At 41.2% G+C, this 18,188-nt stretch overlaps 1 protein-coding gene across 4 annotated transcripts in view; it reads right to left on the minus strand.

Moving 5' to 3' along the window:
- The window catches only part of LOC121280146 (copine-9-like), a 409,662-nt gene extending 399,302 nt beyond the window's left edge, over nucleotides 1–10,360 (minus strand). For all 4 annotated transcript variants that reach the window (XM_041191835.1, XM_041191836.1, XM_041191834.1 and 1 more), the window contains exon 1: nucleotides 10,284–10,360. In XM_041191835.1, coding sequence (XP_041047769.1) covers nucleotides 10,284–10,360 — 77 coding nt within the window. The remainder of the gene's footprint in view (nucleotides 1–10,283) is intronic.
- Between the last annotated feature and the right edge of the window lie 7,828 nt (nucleotides 10,361–18,188).

Here is an 18,188-nt window from a genome sequence, read left to right on the forward strand (position 1 = left end):
CTTGGTTCTGTTGAAGGGTCATGAGGACTCGAAACATCAACTGTGCTTTTCTCCACCGATGCTGCCAGACCTGCTGAGTTTTTCCAGGTATTTCTGTTTTTGTTTTAGTTTTGGATTTCCAGCATCCGCAGTTCTTTGCTTTTAACTCACTGGAGGGGGAGGTTTCACAAATACCCCCATCTTCAATGATGGGGGAGCCCAGAACAACATTGCAAAAGGTAAGGCTCAAGCATTCGCAACAATCTTCAGCCAAAAGTGCCGAGTGGATGATCCATCTCGGCCTCCTCCAGAGGTCCACAGCATCACAGATGCCAATCTTCAGCCAATTCAATTCATTCCACGTGATATCAAGGAACAGCTGAAGGCACTGGATAATGTAAAGACTATGGGTCCTGACAATATTCCGTAAGTACAAGTACTGAAGACTTGTGCTCCAGAACTTGCCATGTCCCTAGACAAGCTGTCCCAGTACAGCTACAACACTGACATCTATCTGGCAATGTGGAAAATTGCCCAGGAATGTCCTGCATACAAAAAGCAGGATAAATCCAACCCGGCCAATTACCACCCCATTAGTTTACTCTTGATCATCAGTAAAGTAATGGAAGGGATCATCAACAGTGCTATCAAGTGGCACTTGCTTAGCAATAATCTGCTCACTGATGCCTTGTTTGGGTTCCGCCAGGGACACACAGTTTCTGACCTCATTACAGCCTTGGTTCAAACATGGACAAAAGAGCTGAACTCCAGAAGTGAGGCGAGAGTCACTGCCCTTGACATCAAGGCAGCATTTGACTGAGTGTGACATCAAGGAGCTCTTGCCAAACTGAAATCAATGAGAATCAGGGGATAACTCTTTGCTGGTTGGAGTCATGCACAGCACAAAGGAAGATGGTTGTGATTATTGGAGGTCAATCATCTCAGCTCCAGGACATCACTGCAGGAATTCCTCAGGGTAGTGTCCTAGGCCCAACTAACTTCAACTGCTTCACCAATAATCTTCCTTCCATCATAAGGTCAGAAGTGGGGATGTTTGCTGATGATTGCACAATGCTCAGCACCATTCGTGACCCCCTCAGATGCTGAAGCAGTCCATGTCCAAATACAGGAAGACCAGGACAATATCTAGCCTTGGGCTGACAAGTGACAAGTAACATTCACAACACACAAGTGCCAGACAATGACCATCTCCAACAAGAATCTAACCATCACCCCTTAACATTCTATGACATTCCCATCAATGAATCCCCCACTATCAATGTCCTGGGGGTTACAATTGATCAGAAACTGAACTGGATTAGCCATATACTGTGGCTACAAGGGCAAATCAGAGGCTAGGAATCCTGCAACAGGTATCTCACCTCCTAACCCCCCAAAGCCTGTCCAGCATCCATAAGGCACAAGTCAGAAGTGTGATGAAATACTCTACACTTGCCTGGATGAGTACAGCTCCCACAACACTCAAGAAGCTTGACACCATAAATGCTGGTCTAGCCAGTGATGCCCACATCCCATGAATTAATTTAAAAATATGGAGAGAGATTGCTGAACTCTATGGTAGAGAGGCACCTGGGTGTCCTGGTACATGAAAATCAAATAGTTAGTATGCAGGTACAGCCACAAGAAGTTAGTATGCAGGTACAGCCAGTGATTAGGAAGGCAAATGAAATATTGGAAACAAAAACAGAATTACCTGGAAAAACTCAACAGGTCTGGCAGCATCGGCGGAATGTTGGCTTTTATTGCAAAGGGGATGGAATATAAAAGTAGCCAAGTTTTGCTACAGTTGTACAAGGCGTTGGTGAGACACATCTCGAATACTGTGTACAGTTTTGGCCTCCTTATTTAAGAAAGAAGATAATTGCATTAGAAGCAGTGCAGAGAAGGTTCCCTCGACTCATTCCTGGGATGAAGGGGTTGTCTTATGAAGAAAGGTTGGACAGCTTGGGCCTGTATCCATTGGCGTTTAGAAGAATAAAAGGTGATGTTATTGAAGCATGTAAGTTCCTGAGGGGGCTTGACAGGGTGGATGCTAAAAGGATGTTTCCCCTTGTGGGAGAGACTAGAACAAGGGGACACAGTTTGGAATTAAGGGGTCTTCCATTTAAGATGGTGATGTGGAGAATTTGTTTTCTCTCAGAAGGTCTGTGGAATCCTCTTTCCCAGAGAACAATGGAAGCGGTGTCATTGGATATTTTTAAGGCTGAGTTAGATAGATTCTTGACTGACAAAAGAGTCCAAGAGTTCGGGGGCAGACAGTAAAGTAGAGTCCACAATCAGGTCAACCATGATCTTATCAAAAGGCTGAATAGGCTTGAGGGGCCAAATGGTCTACTCCTGCTCCTAATTTGTATGATTATATGAAGTACATCTCTGTTTCTATCAGGAACTCATTGTACATTTAAATTTACCTTGGTATATTTACAAATGCAGAGGCTTTGGTTGCAGCAGTGACTTCACTGACAATCTCAACATGATTGTTTCTGACACAATGAAAGTTGGCCCACCATTACCACTGACTTAGAATTTCCTTCAAGTGTATTATGCTGCTGTTGTAACTTTAAACTTGCATCCACCAATCCACGAGGGCTTCGACAGTCTGCCCATCTCCATTCCCAATTGATGCCATCACTGGCATAAAAGCCGTGTAAGATGGGAGCCTGCATTTGAATAATATGGAAACCCCCATGCAGCCTCTAAAAAGTGTGTTCAGCCTGCACTCTTTGGCAGCAGACTGGGGGGAACAGGTAGGTGAGAAAGGAACAGTGTTTGCCTCTTTCAATTTCAGTGCAATATAAAAGGCACGATCAGGCTTCCCAGGAACTAGCTCCAGAGAAGCGGCCAGCAGCGCTTCACTGTCATGAGCAAGCTGCCATGAGCAATGTGCCACCTCAGTCCCACGAGTTTTTTTATAGAGCAACCACCTCCAGTTATCCTGGGCCTCAGGCAGCATCCAGAAGTAGCACGAGAATAGGTATAAAATGGCACAAATCGTCACTCAGGGGAAGCACCATGTTAAGAAATAGCAGATTGTCTTGTGTGCACTTTATGATTTATTGTATTAGAAAATAACATGTACTAACATCGCCATTTGTTATACATGAAGGCTGCAGCCATATAGATGCACTTGGGTGGTGCTACCATTTTCACCCAGGTGATTGGCACAGTCATGTAGGGCAGATATGGCTTGTGTGGTGTCATTTAATCACACTGGTGGTAATCTGAGGGAATGTCCTGCTATCTGAAAGAGGAAGAGAAGGAATTAAATGTGTTAAAGGTAGATTTTGTTCCATGTGCAGAAGAGACGTCAGTGATGACATTAACTGTGGCGCTTCTTGCAGCAAATGCTGTCCAAGTCTTCTCCGCTCCATCTGGTGGTGCTCCACTTCTTCCATGATAATGTCATATAAGAGTATGCCCCTGGGGAGTGCTAAACCTGCTCCTAAGCAGTTAAGTATCAGCCAGAGCTCAGTGGGTCACACTCTCGTGCCTGTATCAGAAGATTCTGCGTTCGAGTCTCTGTCCAGAGACTGGAGCATAAAAATCTAGGCTAACGTTCCTGTGCAGTACTGAGGGTGAACAACGCTGTCTGAGGTGTCCTTTCAGGTGAGATATCAAATTAAGACTCTGTCTGCCCTCTCAGGTGAATATAAAACTTCCCATGGTACTATTTTGCAAAAAGAGCAGTGAAGTTATCCCTGGTGTCTTAGCCAATATTTATCCCTTTGTTAACATTATTTAAAAAAATCTAATTATCTGGTCATTGCTGTTTGTGGGACCTTGTTGTGCTAAAATTGACTGCTGAAGTTCCTACTTTATAACACAGACTAGACTTTCCTTTTAGAACCCCAATTGTGGATGGGTGGGGGAGGGGACAAATGGAATGTGGGTCTGAAAATCCACCAGTTTTCTGCATCTGTCAGAAGCAAGTCCAGCTATTTATAGGCAGAATAACAACAAAAGACTTTTGAAAAGTGCTTCCCAGCTGCACAAATCTGTGTCAGGAACTCCATAGTTCCATCTGTACATGTTGATCCTGGCATCTGCTGCTCACTCAGACTAACCTACTCAAAGTGAATTAGCAGAGCAAGCCCAGGAAACTCGCAGCTGCTATTCCACTGGCTCTCACTCTGACATATGGAAATACAGCCACTGGTACTCAATTCAAGAACACAAAGAAACTCGGAAGTACGTTTAAGACGCATAAACTGAGGAAACAGCACCCAGCCAAATTTGTCCTCTAAAAGATTTCTTTCATTGTTTATACACCACTTTGCGTGGAAATTTAGCACTCTTGTCAACAAACAGAAGACTGAATAAATGCATTACATAATTTATCCAGTTTGACAGGGAAAACTGCTCCTGTGGAAATAGCTATTCCTTTCTGATAAAATAAGAATAAGGCAGTAGGATGTATCTAATAGTTGATTGCTTTTTTGTACAGTGAAATCCTGTTTGCCACAGTACTGCTTCATTACTGTAGGAATTTCACCACATCAGAAGCCAGTTGTCATTGACTCTCCTTCCATCTATTTAGTTTCCAATTCAAACGTCCAAGAAGAGGAAAAAAAATGCATTAAATGTCTACCCATCTCCCACCTCAAAAATAATCAAGCGAATGCTCCAGTAAATGTAACATTACAATCCACATCATTGATGTGTCATCAGCTTGTGATGTGTTCCATCTATGTTGAGGCCCCTAGTTTACTCAAGGCAGCTGTGCAAGGAATGGAATAAGGAATAAACAACATCCCCTGCCCACCTACCCCACCCCCACCCCTGCCCCCCCACCGGCCCCCGACACACAACACACACACACACGAAGGACTGAGCTGACAATGAACAAGAAGAATTGTTACCTAACTGCTGGGTGCATATTGCAGTCTGTACAAGAAAGACTTCAGACAAATTATTCTTTGTAGCAAAGCCTTAACCTTACTCGAACACTGCAGTAACCTTGCAGACCGTGACTCAAAATAGAACATGCTCCATTAATTTGCTGGAATAAGATGTAAACATATTACATATGCTTCAGTATACTGTACTTTTCCTGATTTAGTAAGGTTTCTCTCACACTTTTTTCAGCTTAGGGGTATCCTGCAACATGAGATCTGGCTTCTCAGCAAATATGCATGGATTATACCCAAAGGCTCAAAACCTTTACAATGAAAACGTATTTGCACTTAAAAACTGCTTGACATCTTTCATGATCACAGGGGCTCATCTTGCAATGTTGTATCCCTGGTGGGAACGTTAACCATTAGCATTATATATTGGAAATTCAAGTGCATTCTGTCACTAATGGTTGGACCACTTTAACAGTTGGAGAAAATGTTCATGGTACATCCGAATTTCTGGTATGCACTTGTGAGTGAGACTCTTACAGCAGCATGAAGTTAGATGAATTATCTTTATATATTCCTTCTCCTGTTTGATCTCATAAGCAATGCCACAAAATAGGAAGACAGTAACCATTCCTCCCCACCCACCCAGATACGTGGATTGCACAGCTCTGTTTTGGTGGCTGTATACATTTGTGCTGAGCTCCTGCTTCAGGTTCTCTATGCCTGAATCAAAGTGTAGGGTAGGTGAACAGGACGGTCTGTGGTTCTCCCCCTCTCCCCATCTTAGGTTCAGTTAGAAATGATCCATCTCTACCTCTCACCCCACCCCCTTCAGCACACTACCCATGTAGGCTGGATTCAAAGAAGTTTTACTTGCTCTGGTGCACAAAATTATGTGTTTGATTTGTGATACCTGCCACAATTGGACTGCAACAATTGTACCAAGTGTCCCAACAGCAGCTTATGCTAGAAATGTCAAAATAAAGCCTGTAATTCCCGAGTAATTCTCAATTACAGCTGAGGTGGTCCATGAAGCCCAGCCAGCTTAGTCTTATCTGTGCTTATATTTCTTTATTCGCTTGTTTGTCCTGTTTATGGTTTGTGGACTTCGAGGTTTTGGAAAGGTTTTCCTGTTGCTGAATAAATCCTAAATAAGAACATTGAAATCTGTAGGTATCACTACGTAATGGGAATGTGAGATTAAAGTCTACGAAGTAGATTTTTACTATCAAGCAACTGAAGGTGGCAATGAACAAGCAATCTAGAGACTCAGACTAATGTCCTGGGGACATGGGTTCAAAACCCACTGCGATAGCTGATCGAATTTAAATTTAATTAATAAATCTGGAATATAAAGCTAGTCTCAGTAATGGTGACCATTAAACCATGATTGACTGTTGTAAGTATCCATCTGAGTCACTAATGCCCTTTAGGGAGGAACATCTGCCATCCTTACCCAGTCTGGCCTCCAGACCCACAGCAATGTGATTGACTCTTAACTGCCCTCTGAAATAGCCTTGCAAGGCACCCAGTTCAAGGGCAATTAGGGCTGGGCAACAAATACTGACCTTGCCAATCATGCCCACATCCCATGGAAGAATAAAAAGTGTACTTTCAGGTTGCCTGATACTGCTGGGGCAAAGCCCATTCCTTTGTCAGGGCTGGGCTATATTAAGACCTAAAAGGTGAACTGCATACCTCAATCAAGCTCACCAGCTCCAGGTTGGTGCAATATCAGGGCAGGGGTTAAATGGGAGGGGTGGGTGGAAAGTAGTTAGGAGAGAGCCTAGAGGGGTATCAGGCCACATTATTCTTGTGGAACTCAGAAGACCTTATAGAGCCCCTTCTGTTGTAGCATGAGGTTTCACTGGGCCAGTTTAACTGCTTACACAGTGAATGCTCCACCTGTTAAGCAGTTAAAATGATGTAAGGGTAAATCAGTATACGCTACCATTTGTAGTCATGCCTTCAGCTGCCTAGGCCCTCATCTCTGGAATTCCCTCCCAAAATCTTCTGTCTCTCCAACTCTCTCTCCTCCTTTCAGTCACTGCTTAAAACTTTTGACCAAGGTTGTGGTCACCTTACTCAAATTTCTTTAAGTGGCTTTACATTAAATTGCATTTGATAATGCTTCTCTGAAGCACCTTAGGATGGCTTACTACATTAAAGATGCTACATAAATGCAAGTTGTTATGTGAATCCAACGTATGAAAAACAAGTGAAAAGCAATCAATTGTGCAAATCAAATTTCTCAATTTAGATCTGATAGTTATTGATCCTAAACTAGCAAGTAGTAACAGATCTTGAACTTTATCTGATAAATGGCAGGAAACAATTACTCAATGCACTCTGACAAGGTTGCGAAGTATGTTGGAATCCTTTTCCCGAATTTTTCATCTTTCTGGGAAAGCTCTGTCAGCAAGATTCCATTGGCCAAGGTCCCAATACTTGTACCCCATAAAGGGTCTCCAGCACTTACAATGCAATAGAATGCCAGGGCAGTGAGAAGTCCCACAACTCAATGCCCATGGTGGGTGCTTTCTGTTTCTGCCCCCCTCTAAATATTAGGCACTATCTAAATTAAAATTGTTATACTAAAAGAATGATTCATTTAACAAATGTAGCATTTTTCATGACAAATCAAACTTTAGACTTTGAAATGTTTCAATTGCTTAACTTGTGTATTATATAACAAATGATTAGGGCATGTACATTTCTTTTATTTCTGAGACAGTACCTAGGCACAAGAGCATAAAAATGGTTAAAGTGAAGGCAGCAAATTCTAGAAGACCATACTATTACTCAAACTTGGAAGGAGGTCATGAACAAAAGTCCTGAAATCAAACATGCCCATTTAAGCAAAACCTTTTAGTAACACTAATTACCATGTTAGAGATAATTGGTTAGCAAAGATGAAAATTAGTTTAATCTGTTTTTCAATTTAATAATTTTTGGTCCTCACTATAAAACCCCAGATCTTAAAGATATGATGCAGTTCATGTATTTGAAACTGTACTTAAGGCTGTTTTAAAATACATTTTAATCTATATTATTTTTTGCACAAGAAAATGAATTTTATCCTTGAGCCATAAAGGAAACAAAGTTTAAAGTAGTATTGAGAAAATAAATGTTGGTTAAAAACAAAGAACCAGGTTTGTGTACTTTAGTTTAATGTGGCACCAATAAAAGGAGGCTTTAAATATGACATGTGACTTATTGTTTTCTGAGAAAATGCCTGTTTCTCAAAACATTCTACCCACTTGATGTTGCGGCTGCCTGAATTCTGAGCTTTTGAAATGTAGAAGAGACTTATGTACACTCTTGACATTGGGTGCTTGGTTCATCCAACTATAATGTCAAACATTTCCAGAGGAGTCCTGATGAATGGAGATAAGATTTATTTTTATACAAAAATAAATTATTTACAAAATAGAATACTGGCTGCTATACAGAATTAAAGTTGGCAATCAGATTCACAGCTGGAGGCAATCAGGCATCAATTTTTTGTGCTAAAGTGACATGGTGGCAGCAATTAGGAGCCAATCATATGACTGACTTTCCCTACAATACTTTCCTCCACAATGGCATGGCTATTCACCAAGAGCAGGATGAAATATGGAGAGAGGGGACAGCACCAACAACCAAAGCAACTTGCCCCCTCATCTGAAATGGAGGAAATCTGCTTTTACAGACCAGGAACCGATAAAACAATCGCCCTTTAACCTCTCAAGCTAGCTCAGATTTTCATGCCTGCATTATTTTCATACTCAATTTTGTTTTCATGCCTCTGGTGGTCAGGTCAATGAACTGCACACTACTCGTCTACAGGTATTTACCACTTGCTCATTCTGCCTAGTTTTGTTGAACTGAACCCTATTTGTATAGTCACATGAAAATGTTATTTCCCTATCTGTTGTCATTTACCACATCCTAACAGTGAAGTGTATCCACTTTCTCTGGTTTAATTGATTGTCTCTTCATTAATTGTTCCATTGGTTCCTGTGTCAATATTTGCCATGCCACCTTAGTGTGGTGTATTATATGTGGTGCCTCCTTGCTGTGAATTAAAAATATATAGATTTCATGTGACACTATACCACCTCTTTATGGTCTTCTTCAGATATTGTAGTCCAATGCTGGGAGTTAGCCTTTCTGCTGCAAAATATGTCCACTCCACACGCAACTTCATTCAGTTCATTGTCATGACGACATGTACTCAGTCTTTATCATTTAATTGCTGCAAAATCCACACAGCTCACATGGCCATAATTACCACATGTTCAAAGTGAATTGATCCAACTTAAGTGTATGCATTTACTATCTCCTTGCAATAAGAGGCATCCAGTCTTTCTGCTGGCAATTACTGGAAAAACCATCAGTTTCAGATTATCAAATCCACATGTTGGTATTCATCATCTCCTTGTATACAGAGCCTATTTGCAAGGTTTTGGTGACCCCTCTCATGGTCACAGTGAGACATATCAGCCTAAGTGTGTTGGTATTTACCACCATCTGGTGGTGACATGTGCCCACTCCATGTGTGGCACCTACTGCCTCCTGCTGGTGTCATGAACCCAGTACCCATATGCCTGTATTTATTGTCCCTTCCATTCTATGTGAAGGAATTTACCACCTTCTGGCGGTGACATGGATCCAGCCCCTACGCTGGTATTTACCACTTTCCGACACCGTGTTGCCAATATTTGCAATATTGGGCTGGTCCTCTAGGCCCTAAATCGCTTCCACGTTGAGACGAAATATTGCAATTTTTAGGAAGAAACTTAAATACTAATTTCGGGCCACGATGAGGTGATTGATATGAGGGGGGGGGGGGGGGGGATTCCAGAGGATGAACAGCATTGGTAACAAAGATGAAAAAGCAAGAGTTTTGAACGCTGCCTGGTTAAGTGAGGGGGGGTGGTTGGGGTGGGGGGAGGTAGTGAGGGGCAGCTGTCCGAGCCACAAATAAAAGTAAACAAGACTGAGCAGGGCCACACCGGCGGCACTGCACACTCCGGGTGGAGCCCGGTCCCGTTCCTAACGCATTTTAAAACGCAACCTACATGCCGGTGACCAAAACAAATCTTAACAACTGAAATAATTCCAAAGGGTTTTTTTTCATCGGGTTTTAATAATAATCCGTCACAAACTTGCAGACAAGCGGCAGATTCCCCTGGCAATTTTTGAAAGGTTTATTCGGATCGCGCTCTCTCTCTATCTTTACCGGTCCTCCCTTCTCTTTCTCGTTTTGTTTTTTGGATCTTGGTATTGTTGGGAAATGTGACAGCAGCGGGCGGATGAGCTCGCCAACTTTCGTTGCCTGCTCGCCATCCGCCGAGGCGGGGACCGCTGTTCACAGGTAGCACTGAGCCGCCCCTTACCTCCTTTTCCTCATCTCCACTGCCCCTCACTCCCTCCCTCCCTCACCTCTTTCCTCACCTGCAGGACACGGTGATCTCGATTTTGGTGGCGGGGACAGTAGCCTGAAGCGGATCGAAGTCTCCGATAGATGCCATTCTCTTCGCTTGTTGCTCTCTCTCTCTCTGACTCCTTCACCAACTCTCTCTCTCTCACACACACACACACATCCAGCTACATGACATCACAGACATGACCACCCCAGAGTGTACTCCCTCCTTTTCAGAACATTTCATACAATGCTTCAGTTATCTTCTTACGAACAGAAAATAATAACATAACTTCATAGAGGGAATGAAAGGAATCCTCCATTGCCCATCCTGAAACATTTATTTCCTCAGTGCGTTAAGGTGTAGCGAATTGCTAAATGTGTTTATGAACAGCGTGTTTACAGTTTAGCGCATATAATTCCCCCTCCCACGTCTTTATTAATTCACACTTACACTTCCTTTTGGTTTGCACATACGCAAATTTTTTTCGCTCCCTCAGGTGGGATCCTGATAAACCAATATCGGAAATTCCATTTGCCCCGCACATTATTTTTTTCGCCCATTTAGTTTAACCTCACACATGCATGTTCTGCGATTTTTCAGGTATGCTCTCCACACGAGCGCGAAACCAAAGAATTGCCTCTACAATAGCTCAGTGTATTCTTGATCTTGTGTGTGAAGAAAATATGTCCCAGGTTAGTCATATATCAGGAGCACTTTATTTAACAGCGAGCTGCAGTATTACTATGTTGCATTTACAGGGATTACTATGTTGCATTGGGAGCAAGATATGAGGCGTAATTCCCAATTGGGAATGTCACAAATGATATGGGTGAACTGAGAATATTTTACAGATGTCATCTGATCTGAGAACTGGAATTATTGTCTTTAACTCACTGCTTGATGCGACATGCATAAAACAAAGTACGCATCGAAACACTTGTTGAAGCGAATTTGTCACTGGGAACTGGACTATTGCTACTGTGAGGGAGATTAATGTATCAGTACGACGAATTTATACGTTGTTAGCCTGCCTGTGTGGGAGATCAGTGTATTCGTATTGGGATGACCTGGGTGACTAGATTAAGTCCTGGGTGTACAGGTGCTGCGCGCCCAGCTTTGGGGGGAAGGTTTTTCCCAGGGGTGGATGCATAAGGAAGTGGGGTTGGAAGTGGGATGTGACTGGTGCAGGATACACAGAAGTGATCAGGGATGGCTTGGTCTGTGGTTGAGACAAGTGGAATAGGGAGGCCACAAGAAATTATACGGTCCAGATGATGACAGTGAACACGGATTTGTGATTTTATGTAGAGGGAGAGATTAAGGGAGAACAGGAAGACAAGTTGAATAGAAAGAGAGAGAGAGGTAGAAATCATAAAGGATGAGAAGTTGCTCAGTGTAAATGCTGAGGGAGGAAAACAGTGAGGATAGGTAAGAAGGGGGGAACAAAAGGAGGTGTTCTAGAGAGGAGAGGGTACCAGGGGAATAGAGGAAGAGACCAAGGTGAGAATTAGTGATAAGGACAATACCACCATCATAGTTTTGACTGAGCACCTGGTGTGAGGTATAAACATGGGTGGATTCAGTGAGGGGAAAGGTGTGATCATCCGTAAGCCAAGTTATTAAGGCTATGAAGTCAATGCAATTATTCACAGTCAGGTCATGGATGGCAAGATCTTTGTTCACAAGTGAATAGACATTCTAGAAAGGGGCAATAATCAGTTATCTGCTGGCAGGAAGTTGGCAAAATTTACTCCCAGTGGCTGTGGTGGGTAGAAAGGTCAGCAAGATGGTAGAATGGGGTAATTGGGTTTGCTGCTGATAAGGAGTCAGTGATGATTACCTTTTGGAGAATAGGAGTACCATGAGTGAGGACACTGTTGGTAAATGTGTGAGGGAGATCAGTCATCAGTGCTGGGGGTAGGTATGCTGTTGGTGTGTCTGTGAGGGAAATCATTATACATCAGTGGGGGGGGATATTGTTAATGGGTCTATGAAGGAGTTCAGTATATCAATACAGAGATTTCAGAATTTAAGTGGAGAATGCTAATAGGCTATTTAGATCATGAAAGCTCATTTTTTCTAGTACTCTAATTCACCTAGTACTTAATTGCATTTTGAGCACCCTGATGATTAATTTCAGTACCTTATCTGGTAGATTATCCAAAATATTGTCTTCGAGAGAAGATATCTTTGTAGTATGTGTTTAAGAATTTGAACTCAGTTTCCAAATGAAATCTAGAAATAAAAGCTGGTAACAGTAAAATTGATCATGATGCTACCAGGTTGCTGGAAAAATCCAAATTCTCTAATTTGGCCTGTGTGTGACTTCAAATCCACTCTAACATCAGCTGCCCTCTGAAGCAACCTAGCAAACCACTCAATTATATTGCCACCTTCTCAGCTTTGCCAGCAACACCCACATGCTGAGAATAAATGGAATTGGAAAAAGTTGCACACAATGCTCCAAACATAGTCCAAATAGCATTATCAAACCTTAGCATAAATTCAGTAAACCCGGTCTGAATGTCCCAACACTTGATTTGATTTTAAAACTACATTTGCTCAGTATTTTATGATTGAGAGTGAATGTTTTCCCTTTTGGGAAAATTACTTTTTCAGACAGGATGTTAAACTGAGAACCTGTCTGTCCTCTCAAGTGAACCTAAAAGATCCCACGGCACTTGAAGAAGAGCAGGGCACTCTCAGCAGTCTCTTGGTCAATGTTTGTCCCTTGACTAACATCCCAAATTCATATTGTCTAATTATTATCTCATTGCTGTTTATGGGATCTAGCGTTCCACAAATTGACTGCTGTGTTTCTATATATTACAACAGTGACTACACTTCAAAAAGTACTTAATTGGCTGTAAAGTGTGTTAAGACCTCTTGAGGTCATTGAATGCTCTATAGAAAAATGCAAGTTATTTTTCCTCATATCTGTGTTGTTCCTTTTTCATGTATTGTGCAATACTTTATATTTATTAATATTAAAACTAATTTTCCATTTGTCCACCCAATTCCACAACTAATCTACATCTTCTGTAAATCATTAACTATATCTTATCTCCCTATTGCCTCTCTTGTGGTATCAACTCTAAATTTAACAAGCTTTAATTGATTTCTATATCTATGTAATTTAAGTAAATAACAAGAGAGGTACAATCACTAATCCTATAACGTCCCTCTCAGTCTGGCCCCATACTTTTTATGGGCACTCTTAAAAGAGAGTGGGGTAAAGCTGATGGGTTTGTGAAGGAGTTCAGTGCACAACTGCTGGGAGCAGGGAGACAGTGTGTCTGTAAAGATGATCTTTCCTAGGAATTAGGAGTCTGCCAGTATCATTGTCATTATCAGATTGGAATCTTTGTGTTGTTCTCAATATTGGAGTAAAATCTCAAGCTATTGTAGCCACAGGATTCAAAGAATCTGCATGTCAAGTAAGGGACACCTGGATCTGAAGTGCATGCTGTAGTCTAAACAAGAATTCAAGCAAATTTTTGCAGATGACGTAGAATAAAATTGATATTCATATGCTTAATCTTAGGGTACAAAGCAGTACATTTATTATTACAATGCCCTGGGCCCAATATGTACAGGTGTTAATCCCATTGACAAATGCATGCAGCCCATTTTTTTAGGGTTCCAAGCAGAATATGTACATTAGGGGCATAATGCCTGTTAAAGAGCCCCTTTGAGAAATTAGTCCATGATGAGCAGGACTGGGTCTGAACCTCAATATTCTTCAGCCACCTGCACCAAAAGGTAAACGTTAGGTTCATTTTTCTCTTTTAAAATACATTTTCTGTGGAGGAAAGAGTGGTCACCCTGACTTCACCAACCTAGCACTCTGCTCTCCCTCTTTCACCCAGGAAGTTACCTGAGGGCTGCTGCCATGGTGAGCTGCCTACAAAGGTGCAGAGGTTCATTTTTAGACATTTACTCTTTCATGGGATGTTGGCATTGCTTGCAAGGCCAACATTTGTTACCTGTTCTTAATTGCCTTTGAATTCATTGGCTTGCTGGGTCATTTCAGAGAGTGGGAGTCAACCACAGCAATGTGGGCCTGGAGTCACATGTAGACCAGACCAAGTAAGGATGGCAGATTTCCTTCCCAAAAGGACATTAGTGAACTAGGTGTGTTTTTAATGACAATCAATAATGGTTCCATGGTCACCATTACTGAGGCTAGCTTTCAATTCCATAAATTCCAGCAGCTGCCATGGCGAGATTTGAACCCATGTCCCCAGCTGTTGTAGGGTGGCTGAGTTGTACTATTAGTGATAGAGTTGATCTGCAGACACTTCTTGGGTGGAAACTTTAAGTTCATTTACAATATACCCAGCAGCAACTATACCTGTGCTTTAAATTCCAACTCTACACTGACCACTGAGGTAGCCTGTGCTACTCTCCTATTGGCTACTACAGATCATGTGATCTTGCCTATCAAGTATTGTTCTTAAAGGCACATTACACACTAAATAAAACCATAATTACTGCACCAGTCCATTAGCCTGGGCCTCTGGACTTCTAGTCTAGTGACATTGCCATTCCACCATCTTTGCATATTCCAAATATGAGGCTCAAGGTTCAATTTTGGGCCAGCCTGAAGCCTCTATGTTTGTATGTGCACTGCTTGCACATCAGCAAACAATGAGCCAGTTTAATTTCTGTGCTCAAGAGTGATGTTCAGTCTAAGGAAAAAGAAGAACAGAAGAAGTTGCTTAAACTCATTTTCTGCTGGACCGATCAGTGCAAAGTAATGAATGTGAAAAAATGGATAGGAGCAGAAAAAGTGAAATGTAGGAATAGCTAAAGAAGCAAACCTGCTGTAATGGAACAAGCAAACATGTGAACTGATAGCAAGAAACTGTATGCAATTGTGAATTAGTTCAGTGGAAAGAGACGGGCAAAGGTTATATGTCTGGTGACAGTGGTTTCAAATGTTCCTGAACCAGCTGATGCTGTTCAGCTAACTCGCATCACAGTGAGGGAAAAAACGACAAGGAAAATAGGAGCTGGATGAATTTCCAAGATGGATGGAGGGGTCTTCACTTTGGAAAAGGCATAACAAGCAATAAGGCAAGGGAAAGCCTTCAGCATATGCAGAATGCTGCTATAACAAAGGCCCACAAGGATGAAAGAGCTCCAGCATGCCATCCAAATAAAATAAAGAAAGTCTCTCTAGTTCAGAAATTAGGGATAAAGATCCCAAGAAGCAATGTTAGAATTCAGAGATTTTTGGTTGCTGTGTATTCCAGGGAACATGTTTGAAGGAGTGTTTTTGAATAGGATGTAGGAATGCTTGGGTGGAAGGATGCAGATAAGTAATGAGCTGCCCATAGCTTAGGGCTAAAATGGATAATTGAAATGCTCTGTGAGTAAGGAAAAGATATGTGGCCATGTTTCATAGGCTATGTAGGGATATGTTTCAGTGTAGAGAAATGGCAACAAGACTGATGTGTATATTTTACTTACACTGTGACCTGCATTGCAGTTTAAGATTCTGAACAAAATATTTACCCCTGCACTGAAGTCCACGAGCTGCACTAAGATTGCTCTGAACTCAGGCCCCAGACATAAAAAAGACAGTGCGCTTTTTCATGTTCATATTGAGGATGTGGCACTATATATGTACATAGTTCACAGATGAGCAATTATAGATTGTTAAGGGTTGGTGCCAAAATTAATATTAATTAGCTTCACCTCAGAAATGCTGATGAGTTTATCAAAACATTGAAATCTGGGAATGCTAAACTGTGATGCCAGCTTTCAGTATTCAAATATATGATGTGCACATCAACTTGACAAAATCCCAAGGAGTTTTATAGCAAGTCATAAAATATTGAACTCTCATTATTACCATTAGTAGTTTCAACCTTTCTCTCTTTACTATTGTCTGGCATGGAACTTAAAAGTTATGAGCTTCATCATTGCTTTTCCTATAAATCAGAATTCTGCAAAGTTTTGTAATATTGTGTTCTAAAGTCTTCATGCAGAAAGTATTGATCCTTTCTCCAAGTAAATCAAATTTTATTTTTAATTCCATGAAACATTGTGTAGTTGTTATTTATTCAGCAAGGTAAGGGTTAATCGCCGTGGAAATGTATAGTTCATGTTTATTCACCAAGGAAAGGTTAATGCGCTGTAACTAGGCAGTTTTCACTTATATAGAAGAGTAAAGATTAAACTCTGTAAATGTATGGATTTCCTATTTCTACAGTAGGGTAAGAGTTACTCACTGGGGAAATGATAAAAGGTTATATTTATTTGCCAGGGTAAGATTAGTACACTCAGTATAGGTATTTTTTTTCAATTGGATTAAGGATTACATATATTTTGTTTGTTCAATGTAGCTGTGTACAGTTTCTGTTTCTTAAGCAGAACAAGAGTTATGTACAATATAACTGCATGGAATTCCCACTTATTCAGCTGGGTAAGGGTTACACACTATCTAACTGCATGGAGTTCCTGTTTATTCAGCAGGGTAAGGGTGACCTATTATTTCTGGTCTCAAGGGGATTGCAGTATTAAGTGACAGCTCCTGTGAACAGGAAACAAATGAGCTAGTTAGAAATACATACTCTGAAAAATAACATCACATGCACAATTTTCAAAAAAAGAGCTATTTGATTCTATACTCACACTGATTAGAGCAAAATAAAATAAGGTCATTAGGTCCTTAAGGTCAGGTAGATGTGCTTTCATTGAACAATGGACAGTCCAATAATGAAGATGTCACAACACCAATTTAACTTGCAGGTTCCACAGCTCCAAACCAATCAGAGGCCAGCTTGTTGGTATAAGGCTATTCGCTTAGCTGATTATAATTTACATTAATTTACCCTCTTCCAAAATAAAGGTACTTTGTTCTGCAATCTAACCCAGAGATAAGTCATTCCCAATCAAAACTCACTCTCTCTGGCACAGGACGCAAATCATTTCTCATTCATAACACTTACACACCACATCAAGATGCAACAGGTTACAGATTGCTGAGCCAGAATTCACTTACACATCGGGCATCAAACAGAGCCATTTACACACCAGAGCACTGTGCCAGAAAACATTTACACACCAGGGCACTCTGAACAGTGAGGCTTTCATTATACATAAGTGGTTTCTCAGCATGCTCTGCCTCTGTTTAAATGTGTAGAGGATATTGTGATGGTGTAAATAGGTTTATTGACATAAGATATACAAAAAGTTGATAATATATTTAAATTTTGGTGTAATATATATCTGGGAACTTGCTATTCATTTCACTTGATGATTATTTAGACCAATGCAAACTCTTAACTAAAGGCAGGATAAAAGAAAATTTAAGCAGATTATGTAATGGTCTTAGTTTATATGGGTCTTCAAAAGCTGTTGATCAATACCATGGTAAAATGAATAGCAAATAGAAGTGGAGGCGATGTAAATGTACAGAAATGTTTGGTGGGGGAAAGGCAGAGGAAAAGGGTAATGGGTCATTTCTTGGACTATTTCAAATTTGCTGATGACACCAGACTGGGAGGGAACGCAAGTTATGAGGAGGATGCAAGGCTCTAAGATGTCTTGAACAGGCTAAGTGAATGGACTAGAACATGGCAGATGCAATATAATGTGAATAAGTGTGAAGTTATTAACTTTGGTACAGAAACAGAAAGGCAGAATATTTCTTAATTGGGGAGAGTTGGGGAGTGCGGTTGTCTAAAGGGGCTTGGGTATCCTTGCTCAAGAGTCACTAAAAGTTAGCAAGCAGATGCAGTAAGCAATTAGAAAGGCAAATGGTATATTGGCCTTCATCGCAAGGAGATTTTAGTACAGGAGTAAAGATGTCTTGCTGCAATTGTATAGAGCCTTGGTGAGACCTGACCTGGAATATTCTGTATAGTTTTGGTCCCCTTATCTAAGGAGGGATATACTTGCCATGGAGAGAGTGCAACGGAGG

Source organism: Carcharodon carcharias, chromosome 7, assembly GCF_017639515.1.
Source record: "Carcharodon carcharias isolate sCarCar2 chromosome 7, sCarCar2.pri, whole genome shotgun sequence".
Classification (NCBI taxonomy): Eukaryota; Metazoa; Chordata; class Chondrichthyes; order Lamniformes; family Lamnidae; genus Carcharodon; species Carcharodon carcharias.